Genomic DNA, 17,419 nt, shown 5'->3' on the forward strand with positions numbered 1-17,419 from the left:
TCTGGCAGTCACCGGGAGAACCAGATGCTGCACTAGATACGCCTTTGGCCTTATCCAGCAGGGCTCTTCTTACATTCTGTACTTCTGCAAACCTTGGGATTTCCTCAAGTCTACTGAAACCTCCTCCACTTGCAATGGATGGTGCTGTTTTGGCTACGTAAGGATTCATGTTCCTTCTTTGAATGTGCCGTTAATGCATGGTGCATTTAATGCAGTTAATGCATTTAATGCATAGCGTGGTGCTTCCATTAAAATAACAGGATGCAAAAAGCAGCTGTTTCTATTTCATGCCTTAAGTGCAATTAACTTACCTGACCTTCCAGCTCAGCGATGTGAGTTTGAGCACCCAGGAGCTCTGCCTGAGAGCTCGCCAGGCTTTCTCGCAGCTGTGCTTGCAGACCCGCCAGCCTTTTTTCATACTCGCTGCTATTAGGTGAGCTCAGCATGTGGGGTTCCAAGTGCAGGAGCTGGGAAAGGGCAGAGGAGTTGAGAGAAAAGATACAGGAGGCCGTTTTCACAAGGGAAGAATGTTTCCCAGGCTTCACAGCATCCCCATGTGTTGTGAATGTGACGGAACTGGGGTGGGGAAGCCTTTGCCCTCCCCAGATGCTGTGGGACTTCCATCATCTCTGATCATTGCTGACCGATGGGGGTCTGAGCCCATCAGCAAATGTATCGCCACAAGTGCCCCTTCCCCGTGGCAGAGATGAAAGAATCACTGTAAAATGAAATGAACATTTTGTCCGGCACTGCTCTTATCATTCAACTTGCAAACAGGGAGAAGTTTGAATACTGTTCTTAGCATCACTCATGAAAGAGTGCTGTGGTATCCACAGATCATGCCATCCGGCAGTCATGCGTGAGTCTGATCTGCTATAGAAGAAAACAACTTGCTGGGGAGACATCTCCTGATACAAAAACATACAAATATGGGAAGTTATTTCCCCTTTTGAGGAACCCTATACTTATGGAAATTAGTTTGAGAGTGCTGCATATAATGTGGAACTGTAGAATCTCCCTTCCCGGATGTTTTCTAAGGAGAATAGCTCAGTTATCTGTTGGAGAATGCTTTAAATCAGGAAAAAGTGCCAGGTACTGGTCTAGGAACAGTTGGGACCCCTTCTCAATCCAGTAGGTTTATGGGAGTATGAGAGTCTCCAATTTATCCCCGTAGCTGGAAAGAGAACACCAGGCCCATAAAGGGCACCAAGGTTATCTTGGGACAGGATGTGGCCGGTTCAGAAGTCAATGCACCCCGGTTAATGGATTATGCAGCCTTCTGGGCTAAGTTCAGTTTCTATTTAAATACATGCACAATAAGAAAAGAAAGTTCGGGAACTGTTATAACATCTGTAGGAACTGCTAGATGAGTGCTTGTTAAATACATTTATTCATCTATCCCAACCACTTCCATTCCTCAATAAGTAGTAAAAAATATCACCTCCTACCTACCGGTGAGTGCACAGGAATGGGGAGGATGTCTTCATGTCCTGGGAAAAAAGCTGCAGGTGCTGTAAAATCAATCCATAAAGAGCTCAGATGCAGCAATGGGTTTAGATGCTTTCCCTATATAGCATTACACAGGTAGGGACTGTATCTCCCATTTCTGTTACCACACAGTTAAAAGGAGGTAGGATAGCTGTTTAGCTGCTCTTCAAACATAAAGCAAAGAAGGAAGGGGCTATAGAAATTTCACCCTGCTCTGCTCCACAGGTCCCTTGCACAGAAAACCCTGTGGCAAATGGCAGTGGGAAGAGAGCAGACAGGATGTAAGATGGGGCAGCCTAAGGATGAGTGGTCCCTTTCACTTCCATAGCACCAAGTGTGGCTTCAAACCTCTTTCTACCACACCAAACCCAACAGGAGGAGGAAAGGAACATCAGCAGACAACTGGGCATATTAGCACTGAGCAAAGGCAAGTATCAGATTTCCAAATACAGAGTATTCAGTTCAAAGAGTGGGGTGGGGATGGGGCCTCAGCACAAGTCTAAATCAAACTGGCAGAGAAATGAACTAAGAGATAATGGCAGAAGCAAGATGTGCAACAAGAAGCTTTCCCCTTTGTTGGAGCACCAAACGGTACTCTCTCAGACACCGAGAGGAAGTGCACTTCAGTGCACCGCATTTGGTAGCCCAAACATGAAATGCTTCTATCATTTGCTATTTCAAGGTTAGGGAAGGTCAATCAGCATTCTTGGAAAGCAACTTTGTAGAGGCAGGTTCATTTATACCATTGATTAGGAAATAACAACAACATAATCACAGATGGGAGGTATGCTGGCAATGTTCGTTCCCTTGGCAGTTTAACTGAAGTTTGAATCTTACTTGTCTTATTGGTGTCTCCAAAGGGAGTCCCTTTCCTGGAATTAGGTGGAAAAGCAGGAGTGGTTTGTTCTTGAGATCTTAACAGAGGTATGGAAGACCTGTGTCAAGCACAGAGAGAGACAGAGAGGGGAGAGAGAGATTAACAATAAATGGATATCTGAATAATCAACTTTTATTATGGAATAAGTCCCATTCTACAATACAATCAGGTATTCTACCCATCTTTACATCATCCAATCCAACAGCTAATGAGCTGGCACCCTCTCTTTTAAACATCCTTGAATACATAGGAATATCCTCCTAATTCCACACAAATGCAGGTATTTTGCTCCAGATTAAATAATCTCTTCTCACACCACAATCCGAAACATGGTTACCCAGAAGTAATTCCCAATATGTGTTCTATGGGATTTATTCCCTGGTAAATGTGTTTGGAGTTGCAGCTTCAGTCACCATGTGGATTAGAATGACCAGCATCTGCTGACCCTTCAGATCCTCCTTTGTAAGAATGGAAAGAGTTTTCCTCCTTCCTTTTTATTTTGTGCATTCATGTACAGCACCAGGAAGAGCAACTTGACAATAACCCAGATGACTTAACCTAAGAGAAGCCCTGCTAGACCAGACCAAAGGCCTATCTAGTCGAGCATCCTTGTTCCCACAGCGCCCAATGACAATGCCCAAGTGGAAGCCCGCAAGTAAGTTCTTACCCAGGTTGATCCAGTCTGGCAGGCCTATCAACTGGGGCAATAGACTGCTGATAGGCGGATGGAGCCCCCTGGCTGAAAAAAACAAACACAAAATCCAAAGTACGGGACCAGTTAATTAACACAATACTTTCCCCCAAAAATCAGCCTACAAGACTTGCAATGAGGCAAGGTGACATGTGCAATACCAATGGCTAAGTGCATCATGACTTGGGTGCCCATGGGAAATTTGCCTAGTATTGAATTTGGAAAACAGTTTAGAGAATCTGAAGAACGTTAAGTGCAGAATTCAAACAACCTCTGAGCTCACCTGGTAAGAGTGATGGGATCCACTTCCTTTTGGTGAATCTCCGAGGACCCAGGTCTCCTCTCTTTCTCCTGCGCTCGAGTTCTCTTCTGAGATAAGACATTGCTCAGCCAGCTGTCCTCACCATCATCCTTGATGGGTTCATGCTTTGGCTCTGCTGCTTCTCCAGCAGCTGCTTTTGACCTAGAAGGAAGATAGCTGGTAGGAATGGGGGGCTCGGCATCAGAAGGGCTAGGCGGCCTATCCAGTGTGGCTCCTCTTATGCTGGTCTTGCTAGATTCCTTTAGCGGAGGTGAAGGTGGCAGTTTAAAATCATCCTCTTTCAGCCCCAGCCAATCAGCTGCAGTCCTGTTGCGTACAGGGCTGCCAGAATGAGGAGTTGCTGGTTTCTGGTCTGTTTTAAGCTCACTGAGATTCTCAGAGGAAAACCTGCAAATAGAAACAAATGAGAGAGAGCCAGGATTTTACAAGCAGCCTTGTGGGAGACCGAACCACCTTTTGTGGCTTGTGCATTTACCATTACCTGACAGACTGTCGTCTTGACTGCCTTCCTTCTGGAATCATGGCCACAGTGGGTTGGTAGGCTCCAAAAGTGAACTCATCTCCCAAAGTATCTTCCTTCTCTGTACACAAAAAGAGCCCAGAGAGTCATGCTGATGGGATACACAGCCACGCCCCCCCTCTTGCTTTTCTCAGAGACTTAAGAGCAGAGGAAGCCCATGTGTTGCCCTCCAGATGTGGTGGGCTTCCAATGGTCAGGGATGATGAAGGATGGAATCTAACAACATCTGGAGAGCCACAGGCTCCCCAGCCCTGCCTTGGAAGCCCTGAAATTTCCAGGTACCCTTTTAAAAAAGCCGGAGGCTTTTCTACTAAGCGTTCTCGGCAACAATATTCCGAAAAATTTGAGAGAAATTTTTCTATATGCCATGGCTGCAGCTTGAACATTGATAGCAATGAACTGGAAAGGGGGAAATGTTCCAACCATAACAGACTGGCAAAATAAATTACAGGAATATGTAGAAATGGCGCAACTGACTAACAGCTTGAGAGGCAACACAAGACAAGTATTTGTACAAAAATGGGATAAATATAAGAAATATTTACGAAATTATAACAGTGGTATAATGTCTATGGCAGCATTTGATTGAGCCTTATATAGTGAAACATGTGAGAAATAAGTCAAAAGGTACTAACTGTTGTAAGAATGTATTAGAAGGAATATAAAGAATAACTCAGTAATGTTAGGGATATTCATTACTAGAATAAGGCTATACACTGGGAAATGATAGGAAGTCCAAATACACCTTTTTCTTTTTTTCTGGTTTTTTCTTTCTTTAATTCATATTAATAAATAGATAAGACAACAAAAGATAGTAAAAATACGAATTAGTTCAATTTATGTAAGTAAACAGAATACTACTTCTATATGGTTTCTGCTTACACAGATTATATATATGTTTACTCAAGAAGATGTACAATAAATGTGTGTGTGTGTGTACACACACACACACACACACACACACACACAGTGGTACCTCTGCTTGCATACGCTTCAGGTTACATATGCTTCAGGTTACAGACTCCGCTAACCCAGAAATAGTGCTTCAGGTTAAGAACTTTGCTTCAGGATGGGAACAGAAATCGTGCTCTGGCGGCGGCGCAGCAGCAGGAGGCCCCATTAGCTAAAGTGGTGCTTCAGGTTAAGAACAGTTTCAGGTTAAGTACGGACCTCCGGAACGAATTAAGTACATAACCCGAGGTACCACTATATGTGTGTGTGTGTGTGTGTTTTATATATATATATATATATATATATATATATATATATATATGTATGTTATACAAGATATGCTATATGAAATGTGTCATGTGATATAAGAGATTGTTAATAAAGCAAATAATTAAAAGAAAAGAAATCTCCAGGTACTAGCAAGTCGAAAAGATAGCTAGAAAATAGTGTGCAGCTGCCTCCTGTTTGGGGCAGAATAGTCTTTATTTTATAAAAAAAGAAATGAGAAGTTGAAGCAGTAGCTCAGTGGCAGAGTGCATGCAGAAAGTCCAGGGTTCAACCTCTGTTCTCTCAAAGTAGAGCTGTGAAAGAGCCCTGCCTGAAAACCAAAAGAGCCACTGGCAGCTAGAGTAGACAGTAAGGAGCTAGATGGACCAGGTCTACCTTGCTATAAGGCACTATCTGCTCTGAGAGTGCTTAGTGGCAAACAACAACAGCTGCTCTCTAAGGGGGTTGGAGTGTCTTGCTTGTGAAGTAGAACTGGAAACCGTGGTGGCACCAAACCCTCGTCCATGAGCTGGCAAAGCAAGAGGAACAGGCTTTGTGTACAGTTGCCATGGAGGTGGCAGGAGTAGCAGCCCGGAGAGGGAGAGGGAGAGGGAGAGGGAGAGGGAGAGGGAGAGGCAGATAAGCTCTAAGTGGGGGAAATAAAGTCAGAGTGGGTGATGGCTGTGGGCGGGATGAAATTTGGCCGCGGGTCAGGAGATTCCCACCACGGATCTAAGATATTTTCAATCATCAAACAACCTATGAGAGAACTGAATTTCAGCTGCAGCCTTTTCCAGGGTTTTAGGAGGAGGGACAAAAGGACTTCCCAGAATACTGTGCGCATGAAAAAGGAACAAGAGGCTTCATCACCCCTACGGCACTTGCCTGCTTGCTTTTGATATTTCTTGTCCAGTTTGAACTCTTTGGGTTCTCCTGTCTTTGGCCTCTCCAGGAGCTTTTTGGCTGTTCCTTGCCCAAGCAATTCATCTAGCATGGATCGGGCGGGACGAGACTGCTCCCTGCCAAAACAAAATGCAATTCTCTATCAACCAACCCATGTGATCAGTTCGGAGAATGTGGAGGTCAAGAGGAGAATCTTAATGGCTTTTTGACCACCTTTAGCTATTATTCCAGCATTTACTTTAACAGTACGGCAGATGAGAAAAAAACTGAAAACACACGGACCATTTCTGATAAGGCTTAGAACTAAAAAGTCTAACTGTTTCCAGAAATTAGTAGAAGGAAGTCTTACACCTCTATGCTAGAAATAGGTTTTAAGATGCTGCCTCAAGCACTCTCCCCTCCTGCAGTTTCCAGTAACTGGTATTCAGGATACTGCCTCGCCAGAACATAGTCCTCATGGTTAGTAGCCATTGAAAGCCTTATCCCCCATGGATTTGTCTGAATTTTCTTTCAAAGCTATTCCAGTTGGTGGCCATCACTGCCTCTTGTAGGAATAAAGAAGTACCGTATTTTTCACTCCATAAGACGCACCAGACCACAAGACGCACCTAGTTTTTGGAGGAGGAAAACAAGAAAAAAAAAAATTCTGAATCTCAGAAGCCAGAACAGCAAGAGGGATCGCTGCGCAGTGAAAGCAGCGATCCCTCTTGCTGTTCTGGCTTCTGGGATAGCTGCGCAGCTTGAATTCACTCCATAAGATGCACACACATTTCCCCTTACTTTTTAGGAGGGAAAAAGTGAGTCTTATAGAGCAAAAAATACGGTACTTTGTTTTGCCCGTCTTGAATCTTCCAGCATTCAGCTTCATGGGATGTCCATAAGTTCTAGTGTTATGAGAGAACAACTTTTCTCTATCCATTTTCTTCATGTCATGCATCACTTTATAAACCTCTGTTGTTGTTGTTGTTTAGTCGTTTAGTCATGTCCGACTCTTTGTGACCCCATGGACCAGAACACTGCCTCCCACAGTTTGGTCAAACTCTATTGTATCACCTCTTAACTCACCTTTTCTCTAAACTAAGAAGTCCAAAATGCCGTAACATTTCCTCACGGGAGGTTTGCTCCATCCCCTTGATCATTTTAGTTGCCCTTTCCTGAACCTTTCCCAACAATATCCCTTTTCCATATATGGGGACCAGAACTGTACACAGTCTTTTTCATAAGTCATGCCAGCCCTCTCCTGGGTACACTGCAACTAAATCAGGAGCGACAGTGCAAACTATGAGTTCGTTCGCCTTAGCTTATCCCAAATGTTCAACTTTTCCAGTCATGCCATTAATTTCCTTTAATCTGAAAGTATCGCACAACTCAATTTTAGTGAGTTTTAGGGAGATTGCTTACTCTCCGTCCTTTCTTCCGGATTTCAGCTCTGTCTTCAGGCTCTCACCAAACCCCATGGCATCCATGAGATCATCTCCATCAACCTCAAATGTTAACTCGTCCCGCTTCCGTTCGGGGGCAGCAACGTGGCCAGGAGCTGCAGACACAGGTGTTCCTAATAAACGGAATCGAAAGAGATTGCACCAATGAGGTCTAACTATTACAGAACTGGTCTAATGGGCTTCCCCCCCAATCAAGAACTGCTCAGATTATGCTCACAGTGTGACCAATACATAGCTGATAATTTCCATGCTAAATATTTTGAGCCAGATTCAAATAACCAGTCCTACTAGCAGAAGCCTGCATAAGAGTTCCTGTTAGCACAATGGAAGTTAATGAACATGACTAAGTTCTTTTCAGTGAGTCTGCTTGGCGTAAATCTTAGCTGAATGCTACCCATGGAACTTGTTGCCAAAAAATATGCCTTTATAGCCACTAGCTGTATTGGGGTATTTTGTGTGTGTGTGTGCTAAAAATAGCTAGATGTTGGAGATTTGATTTATGTTTTAAATTATGTATATTTTATTGTTGCAAGCCGGTTTGAGACCTACAAAGCTTAAAGCGGAATTTATTTATTATTAAAAAATAAACAAATAAATAGATCTAGAAGGGGAATAAACAAATTCATGGGGAATAAAGCTATCAATGGCTACTAGTCATGATGGATCTATACTCCCTTCTGGGATTAGAGGCACAACACCTCTGAATGCCAGTTACTGGGGAACAACAAACCAACAACACCAGAACTGGCTTATGAATATAAAGAACAATTTTACTGGAATAAATATATACCCTCATAAACCAACTAGACAATGAGCAAACTAAAGTGCAATGTGCATAACCAAGCCTGGAGATACTAATAAACATAGAATGTAGCAGTGTCTCTCTCGTTGCTGTACTGGTTATGTATGCGATAAATATGTCATAACACAGCTGGAACAAAGGTTTCACAGCAAGCTTCATCAGTCCATGATGCTAATCACTCAACACAGTTCTCTCAAGACAAAAGGTACTCACAGGCACAGCAAATATCCAGATAATATCTGGAGAACAGGTCTCATCTATTTGGCTTCAATTGATCCTTTGGCTTTGCACTTCCAGCTAACGATGACCCCTTGAAGAACGCTTTCTGGCAACCGCTCCTACGTTTATTGCTTTGTGCTTCCAGTGAATGACTATTTGCTCCAGCTGTGTTATGACATATTTATCACATACATAACCAGTACAGCAACAAGAGAGACACTGGTACATTCTATGTTTATCTCCAGGCTTGGTTATGCACATTGCACTTTGGTTTGCTCATTGTCTAGTTGGTTTATGAGGGTATATATTTATTCCAGTAAAATTGTTATGTATATTCATAAGCCAGTTCTGGTGTTGTTGGTTTGCTGTTCAATTATTGTTATAACACTAGTTAATGGGGAACAACCGTGGGAGAGGGGTCTTGTTTCACGCCATGCCTGTGGGCTTCTCAAAAGGATCTGGTTGGCCATTGTAGGAAACAGGGCACTGGAATAGATAGGTGCTGAGCCTGATCCACCAGGCTCTTATGTTTTCACAGACTTCCAAAAATGCTACCACAAGCATTGTTGAGTAGAGAAAGACTGCCAACCATTTCATTTGCACAAACAAATGTGTGGTGTGCTTTTATTTGAAAAGATGCCAAGCCAATGGTGCAATTCTGGTATCCTCACTAACCTTTCTCTTTCAAGGTCCCAGCATTTGTTTCTGGAACACTTTTGGTGGCAAAGGAAGGCGCTTTCTTCACCATGTCCTCTTCCTCATCAGACAAAAGACCAGCTAGAGGGTCGTCTATATCTGTGGGAGAAAAAATACATCTAAGAAAGTGGGCAATCACTTCAAAACAACGGACAAAGAGCAAAACGGAGCAGCAAAGTTACCACATCAGCCACTGCATAGGAAGAAACTGCACTACTAGGAAAGGATTGAATTCTTCTCCAGTGCTTAGTAAATTAATTTTATGATGTCAAATAGCCCTTTCTTTGGTGAATTGTTGTTCCATGTCCACCACTTAGGTTTGGATGGATTCCTGCAGCAAAATGGCCTCAGAAGTAACACAGTGTTTTGTTATGGAAGAATCTGTATATTTTAGATTTGGAAGGTCATGATAACATAAATGGCTGGTAAATGTATTTGTGGTATGAAAAGGTGAAAGTACATAAAGGATTTACAAACCATATAATGGGGGTCGGGGAATGTATAGAGTATGGGATAAATGTAAAAATTTATTGGAGACCAAAATACCACTATGGCTTACCCCAGTAGAAGCTATAGCGGTGAAGAAGAAGAAGAAGAAGAAGAAGAAGAAGAAGAAGAAGACAGAAAACTGGGTAACTTATAGAAATTTGTTAAAAGAGGAAGATGGAGAAGTTAAATAAAAAGAGTTTAAGAATTTATCAGGAATGTTAACAACGTGGATAAAATATTATCATCTGAATGTAGTATACAAAAAAGATAGTAAACGGGGGTTTGGGAAACAAGTATCTCAACTAGAGAGAGACCTGCTAAATTGTAAAGTTAAAGTGATGTCTAAAATGTATAAGATGTTATTGGAATGGGAGGCAAAAGATGAACAAGTGAAATCTTCAATGATACATTGGGCAATAGATACTGGTCATAACATAGACATGGAAGCATGGGAAAGACTGTGGAACATGGACATAAAATTTACAGCATGCTATGGTTTAAGAGAAAACTAAATGAAAATGTTATACAGATGGTATCTAACACCAAGTACAATGGCAAAAATGTATAAATCAAAATTGAATATGTATTGGAAATGCAAAGGGAAAGAAGGCACTTTTTTCCATATGTGGTGGTGTCTTGTTATAAGGTTAAAGCTTACTGGGATAGTATATGAATTGAAAAAGGTGTTTAAGATAACATTTGTAAAAAAGCCCAAAAAACCCAGCAGCTTTTCTTTTGGGAATTATGGGATAAGAGTTACCTAAACAATATAGAAATTGATTTATGTATGCAATGACTGCCTCAATAATGATAATCGCCAAAAAGAGAAAGAAGTCCTGGCGAAAGAAGAATGGCTACAGAAATTAATGGACTATGCAGAAATAGCAAAACTTACCAGAAGAATAAGAAATCAAGACAACAAACTTTTTATTAAGAAATGGAAATCATTTACTGAATATTTACAAATTGTAAACAAATTAAGACATTAGCTGGCAAAGAATAAAGAGTTAATTGGGATGTGCAGAAGAAGAAGAAAAAGGGTAAATTTATGGAACCACTGTAAGAGGGGGAGGGAAGTCGAGGTTTGATATGTGAGGATTGTTTAATTCTTTTTTTGTTGAAGTGTTTACTTGTTATAAATGAAAATTATAAATAAACTTATTTTTAAAAATGAAGTAGCACAGTGTTGAATCAGGTAGGCCCCATGTTGGTTGTGCATAAATGTGTCACTGTCACACCCTAACCTTTCCCCATCCAGATGTACTTGTATGCTCAAACTTGTTGTTGTTGTTTAGTCGTGTCCGACTCTTCATGACCCCATGGACCAGAGCACGCCAGGCACTCCTATCTTCCACTGCCTCCCGCAGCTTGGTCAAACTCATGCTCAAACTTAGGTTTTTAAAAATGCATTTTACATGCGCACATGCGTGTGTGCATACGCACATACACAAATAGCCTCCCTCTCAAGCTAACAAGCAGAGCTTACCTTCAAAGGAAAACTTCTGTTTCAGATTTCTGGAAGTGGTGAGAGTAGAGCTGGGATTCTTAGTGATTCCACCTTCTGAGTCTCCTGTATTAAAGCAACAGGTATAGCGGATACTTTTGCTCATGTCCAATTCTAATGTAACAAGGAAAGTTCTGTCTCAAGTCACTGTGAACTTAAATGCTCCTTGCAGGTGTGAGTCAACTTTTTGAAAAGTCTGGAGAGGATTCTGTAGGTGCAACATTAGAAGCAGATAAGGACACAACCCATTCCTTTTCTCAGGGATGTCATTCGTCCTTAATCAATAAGTGATCATCGTAGACATGGCTACAAGGATGACAAGAAGTTGCTTCAAAGTTGTTTTAAACTGTTTCTCATATAGTGTTATATTGTGTTTTAACTGTTGTAATCCACCCTGGAACATTAGGATAAAAGGCTAGTAATAAATTGTAGTAACTTTAAGAATAAGAACAGGTACCACTAAGAGATTGCTTCTACTATAGTAGCTCTTTACACAAATTTGAGTATTACTTGAGTCCTGAAACAAAGGAGTCTTACGTCTCTCAGTGATTGATGTTTTCTTAGCAGAACTTGCTGGCTCATTCAACGGCCGAGTTTTTGCCATATTCTTCCCCAGTTTCTGAGCAGGCGCTTTCTTTAGGCCTAGAAGATCAGCGTCCATGTCATCTATATCCTGGCACAGGTGAGAACACATATACTCAAAATGAGTGTATTCCACTTTTTCACATCTAGCAGAGCACAGCACACTCAACTTCTATTTTTGCCCTGCCAAAGAAAACAAAAAAAGTCTTCTCAGTTTACCTTCAAGGTTTCTAGAAGAGCTCCTGGGTCTGCATCTGAGATATCAGGATCCTTAGGGGTGAATGAATGAACACACAAGTTATTGCTTCATTGCTTGAAGTATTTTTATGCTGCCTTTCAATAAAAGAGGGGGGAAACCAAGCACTCCATGGCACTTAATCCAAGTGCTGCCAACATATGCACATTATTAATCCGGGGCTCATACTCCAAAGAGACAAATACTGTGGCCCAGTGGGAAATGGTTGGAAAAGTTCTACAGGTCCATGTCCTCCCCACCACCCATGCCTGAAGTTGATGTACTGTATAGTCTCCTTTCAATGCCATGTTTTCAGGTACAGCAATAACCTGCAGGACAACACCCGTAGCTGTCCAGTTGCATCAGTGGAAATGCCTTCATTTACCTTGAAGAGAAGATGTGGAATCTTATTTCTCCCCCCCTCACCTCTGCATCTTCCTCTTCCTCAAGAACCATTTTGCTGAAGACATCATCCCCCAAGAGGCCCCTGTGGGGTGGGGAAATCCAGAACTTAGGATGTGCAAGAATAATAATAAAATACAGTAGCCTAGAAAACAACACCTGAAATGCTCCACTGGCCTCATTGAAACACCCTCAAAATTACTCAGATTTCAGTAGTGCCTCTACTTAGAAAAGGTTATTGAAACAGAGGGCAAATTGAGAGATGCTGGGGGGAAACAATAAAGGGGGAATTCTCAAGAGGCTCCAACAGCACCGCTATCTTTTTGTGTGTGTGTGTGTGCCGAAAGCATTAAAGTCACAAATAGCAATGCCATTCCTTACTTTTTGCTGGTCTGTGAGGCGATTCCTCTGGGTCTTCCTGCACTACTAACAAACGAGGCAGGTTTGCTGGATTTAAGGGGAACGTCATCTAGGAATGAGAGATGGGGATTTTAGGAGGTTGCAGCATAGGTTATATCCTTTGTCCTAACAGTTGCACAGCAACCTGAACAACCTCTGATGCTGGCAGTCTCAACAAACAAACTAGGGGTTGAGCAGACTTTGCATAAACATAGACCCAGGCAGATCAGTCGTGAAGTATATGAGCAGGCCAGCATGGTGAACACAATGGTTGTCTCCATCTTCCTGAAATGCAGTGAGGCCTCAACATTCTCCTCACTGCACAGCAGCCATCACAGCTAAGTCACCTAGGAAAATGTTTGCCCATATCTCCCTTAAAACAGAACATTTCTTACAAAAATTAAAGCTGACCATAGAAGCTAAAAAGATCCTTAAAAACAACTTCCCCAAACCCAACAAAACAGTAAGAACAAGAGTTAAAAAAGAAAAGTGCAGACTATTAGAATCATGTATGAATAGTGTGACTTTACCGGGCATCTGACAGAGTATTGATGATTACACCAGGCAATTTTACTAGGGGAAGGAACTCCACAACCAGGGCACCATCATGGAACAGGCCCTCCCTCTAGTAGCCATGCCTCATTTGAAAGTCTTACTTGACAAACTGGTTCCTATGGAATTTTAAAACACCATTTTCCATTTCACTGCTTATTTACCTTCATCACCAAGGAGATCACCAAGAACATCATCAATGGAGCCTAGAATAAGACAGAGTTTACAGTCTCAAAAATCTATCCCAGCATAAATTTAGGAAAGGGCTTGCTGCAACAAGGGAGATCCAAGGCCGCCATATTTTGACAGGAACTCCAGAGACAAGAAATATATAGACAAATATATAGACATACGTAATAGATCCTGTGTATTGGCTGCCTGTGAACCAAGATCAACCACTTAACAAAGGTCTCAAATGTGGGTTTGAAATGGGTTAGCATCCCTGGCTGAGATGGAACCTGGTTAGCACTAGATATGGGCACCACTGATGCAGATCTAGGGGATGTAGCTGACAAAGTCATTCAATTAGTACAAGGACTTGCACCTCTCCCTTTCCTTCCGGAGTAGATTTCGGAGGAAGCACAAGACAAGGAGATAAATTCCTGTTACGCACAGAGAAGTCCTTGTGCTACTGGAATGATTGGATATAACCCATAATGCTGGATTTTTATTAAAGCCAACAAAGGAAGAGAGTGGGGAACTCAAATGGGTGAAGTGTGTGGATTCACACACCCCAAAGGCTGGCTGGCTCTCAATGGGCAAAGCAAGATTTGCAGTGTTACACCTTTATTATATTTTTCCATGAAGAATGTTCTGTGTTCTAAGTTCATTAGTAACTATGAGTGGATATCCATTGCAAACAGAATAGTAGGCAATCTTTGTTGTTTTGAAGTTGGGATTAATGTTTTTCAGGTGATTGTCCCTAGCAAGTATTCAAGTGAGCATATCATGTGTAGCTCTTTGGACTGCTAAAATTTATCAGAATTGTCAAAAGCTTTTTAGTACTTTGGTTTTTCTTAAAATTAAACGATGCACAAGAAGTACGTACTATTGTCCTCAAATATTTTTAAATATTCCAATAAAAAACTCTACAGTTTAAAGAGCATTACATGCACTTTAATTTTCCCTCTCAAATATTTCAGATGAAATGCCAGTGGTGCATTGGGACGAAATATTTAAGATGGGTCACTTTTTTTTAGCTTTGTTTACAAAATAAAAGTAAAATAAACACACTGAATTAGATCACTCTTTAGTGCAGCAAAAAATGTTCCAATGAAAGCTGGAAATTTCCCAATACACAGTAACTTATATAAAGTAGCTTAAATATCATAGAAAAAGAATCCAATGCTTTCCCTCCCCCAAAATATCAAAACTACTACATTGGGCCATTGTGTTATTGGCTCTGCATTTTCCTCAAGCTGATGATGAAAATGTTACATCTACTGGATGACGCTATGGGAAACTATCTCCACCCCAAGCCAATATCAAAAGGGTCATAAAAGTGTGGAAACACAAACACACATACTTTTCAGTCCTTTCTTCGGTTTCACTGCCTAAAGGGGAAAGGGGCAGACAATTTGTTAGAAAAACAAAAGCAAAAAACTTTACTAGCGCAAACTAGCTCTCTAAATGCAAACAGGTGCATAACAAACTCTAGAAACCAAGAGCTGGTAGCCATAGGCAGGGTTCTCGTGTCACACTAAATGGTTTAGCCTTAAAAGGATAACTTGCAGTGAGCCTCAGATTTGCACATCCGCCACCACCTGTCCTCTCCTCCGGCAGAGAGCTACCATTCTCAGAGTGGGTTTAACAACCAGTCACTCTACACAGGGAATTCTGGGTACTGTGGCTCTGGCAGGGGAATAAGGGCCTCTTAATAACTCTCAGCACATTTAACAAACTACAACTCCCAGAATTCTTTGGAGTAAGCCATGACTACTCAAAGTGGTATCATAGTGCATTAAATGTATGGTGTGAATGGGGCCCTGTTGTGTTCTGGCTACAGTAGAGGGTACAGTCTTTCCTTTTTGCATTAATTAAAGTTAGTTGCATGGACAATTTCACTATGAAGTGTATTAGCTTGGGTTGCCACCCACAGGGATTTCATGTGAGGAGTGGGGAAGCAAGAACTATAGATGGGGATTTGGACTCCTAGATGCATACTCAGAAACACCTCTCTGTGCCTGAGATAACCTCTCTCTGGAGTATCATGCTGGTGTTTTGGCTGGTTGGGACAGTGGGAGAGGGCCTTGCCCAATCCATTAGAAGCATTTGACTAATGAGGCCTGTCTTACCATATCATGACTCTCAATGGCATATTCTGCCTCTTTCTCTTGTGTTCCACTCAGACATTAATCATCTTTACGATGCTAATACAGTGGACAATACCTCCGCCTCCCTCACCTAAAAAAAGAAACAGAACAATAAAAATGACCAATTTAGCATCATAAATATTTTTCATTTATTGAGGCTTTGAAAGTAGTTGTTGGCATCTGTCTGTCTGGGAAGAGGCAGCGCATTTGGTCAAGCTGTTGGGTGGCAGCAGTGCCTGCTGTGGCTGTAGAGACCAATGCAAGTAAGGGATACATTTTATTGATTGTTATACGGTGGCAAAGAGCTCAGAGAATTTTATTTATTTAATGCAATTTCACCTTGCCAAAATAACAGCTTCCAGAGCAGCTATGTTTCTAGTCTCACAACAACCTTATGAAGAAGATTGAGCTATTGCAACTTGCCCAACACCACCTGCTTCACAGCTAGCAAGAATCTAAATTTGGGTGTCCCATATCCAGCTCCAGTACTTTAGCCATCACAGCACACTACCTCACTGGAATGACTATGGCCTTCATAAAACAAGCACCCTAATGCTTTTGCAATTTATTACAGCCTGATCTTATGCAGTTGGGACACACATTTGCTCATTGAAACAAATGGGCAAAGGCACTCTCCAACAGCATGGGATTGCAACCATGGACGTAGCCAGGATTGCGGGGGGGGGGGGAGTTAGTTAAGCATTTTTATTTATTTGCTTGTTTTGAGAGTGCACAGCTACCCCCCTTGCCTACACCCATGATTGCAATATTAAATGGTACCTTTTTCTTTTTGCCATGCTTTTTTTTAAAAAACCTGTGAAGTTAATGATAAAGGAAAAGAAGTTATAACTAAGCCTATAACACAATAGGAATCCGGAGTTTCCACTTCAAACTGGGTATCTCTCTGTAGCCCATTGCTAGCAATCATGAAGCATAAAGCAGAAGGGGATACAATCCAGCCCTGTCGAGCTAGGTTCGCTTACCAATATCAAATTTATGCTGGCAACACTTGCACGTGTGGACATGCACGCGTCACACCTGTGGCATTTTAACGTTACGTTTTATACATGCTTCCCGGTGCCGGTGGAGGCGTACCTGCACCGTTGTCCATGGAAGCATAACCGAGTTACCATGGCAGACGGCGTCCGCGGCAAATACTACCCTTACACCGGCAGCGGGAATAAATCGCCCCGCAAACTGCCCCCTTTCCTTGGGCTGGGAGCCGCCTGAAGCCTCCGGCGCCTCCGGACCCCTGCAGCCTCCAGCCTCTTCCTTTGGAAACAGCAAGAGCACAGCTACTCTCACCTGCGGTGACCAGGTGCTCGCCAAGCAAGGGAGGTTCTTCCCAGCTGAGTGGCCGCAAAGCTTTCTGGGAAACGTAGTCCCGGCCGAACGCTCTGCCCATATACTGTACTGCGCGCGCGGAGCTACGTTTTGCAGCGCGCCAAACCGGAAGTCGCACTCTTTTGAATTCAAAGGAGTGGGGGGGGGGAAAGAACGTTTCTTCCTTCTGCGCAAGCGCAAATGGCTCTGTGCAGGACCGGCCCTTGCAAGATCGTTTCGCGTGGCAGCGCCTGTGTAACTCACTGCCTATTGAGACCAAGCATGAGGGCACATGAAGCATTGCCCCAGCTGCCGGCTGTCATACCACCCGTCCAGGATGTGGCCCTGTCTATATCGATTCCATGGGTCTGCTCTGAGTATAACTACTGTTGGAAATAGCCTTATTTTAAATATACGTATATTTTATAACCCAGGTGGGGAGT

General features: G+C 42.4%; 1 protein-coding gene across 5 annotated transcripts in view; it reads right to left on the bottom strand.

Moving 5' to 3' along the window:
• FBF1 (Fas binding factor 1) overlaps positions 1–17,082 on the bottom strand; it is a 30,538-nt gene extending 13,456 nt beyond the window's left edge. The window contains exons 1-18 of one of the 5 annotated variants that reach the window (XM_053375933.1): positions 16,959–17,082; positions 15,636–15,744; positions 14,867–14,894; positions 13,506–13,547; positions 12,772–12,859; positions 12,415–12,475; positions 11,973–12,023; positions 11,709–11,844; positions 11,154–11,237; positions 9,158–9,277; positions 7,421–7,574; positions 6,002–6,135; positions 3,860–3,959; positions 3,340–3,765; positions 3,033–3,104; positions 2,326–2,423; positions 1,453–1,490; positions 312–467 (exon numbers count right to left, since the gene is read on the bottom strand). In XM_053375933.1, coding sequence (XP_053231908.1) covers positions 312–467; positions 1,453–1,490; positions 2,326–2,423; positions 3,033–3,104; positions 3,340–3,765; positions 3,860–3,959; positions 6,002–6,135; positions 7,421–7,574; positions 9,158–9,277; positions 11,154–11,237; positions 11,709–11,844; positions 11,973–12,023; positions 12,415–12,475; positions 12,772–12,859; positions 13,506–13,547; positions 14,867–14,894; positions 15,636–15,638 — 1,791 coding nt within the window. In that variant the 5' untranslated portion in view covers positions 15,639–15,744; positions 16,959–17,082. The other 4 variants (XM_053375930.1, XM_053375932.1, XM_053375931.1 and 1 more) reach the window with 4 other exon arrangements.
• Positions 17,083–17,419: the final 337 nt, after the last annotated feature.

Source organism: Podarcis raffonei, chromosome 2 (assembly GCF_027172205.1).
Source record: "Podarcis raffonei isolate rPodRaf1 chromosome 2, rPodRaf1.pri, whole genome shotgun sequence".
In the NCBI taxonomy this organism is placed as follows: Eukaryota; Metazoa; Chordata; class Lepidosauria; order Squamata; family Lacertidae; genus Podarcis; species Podarcis raffonei.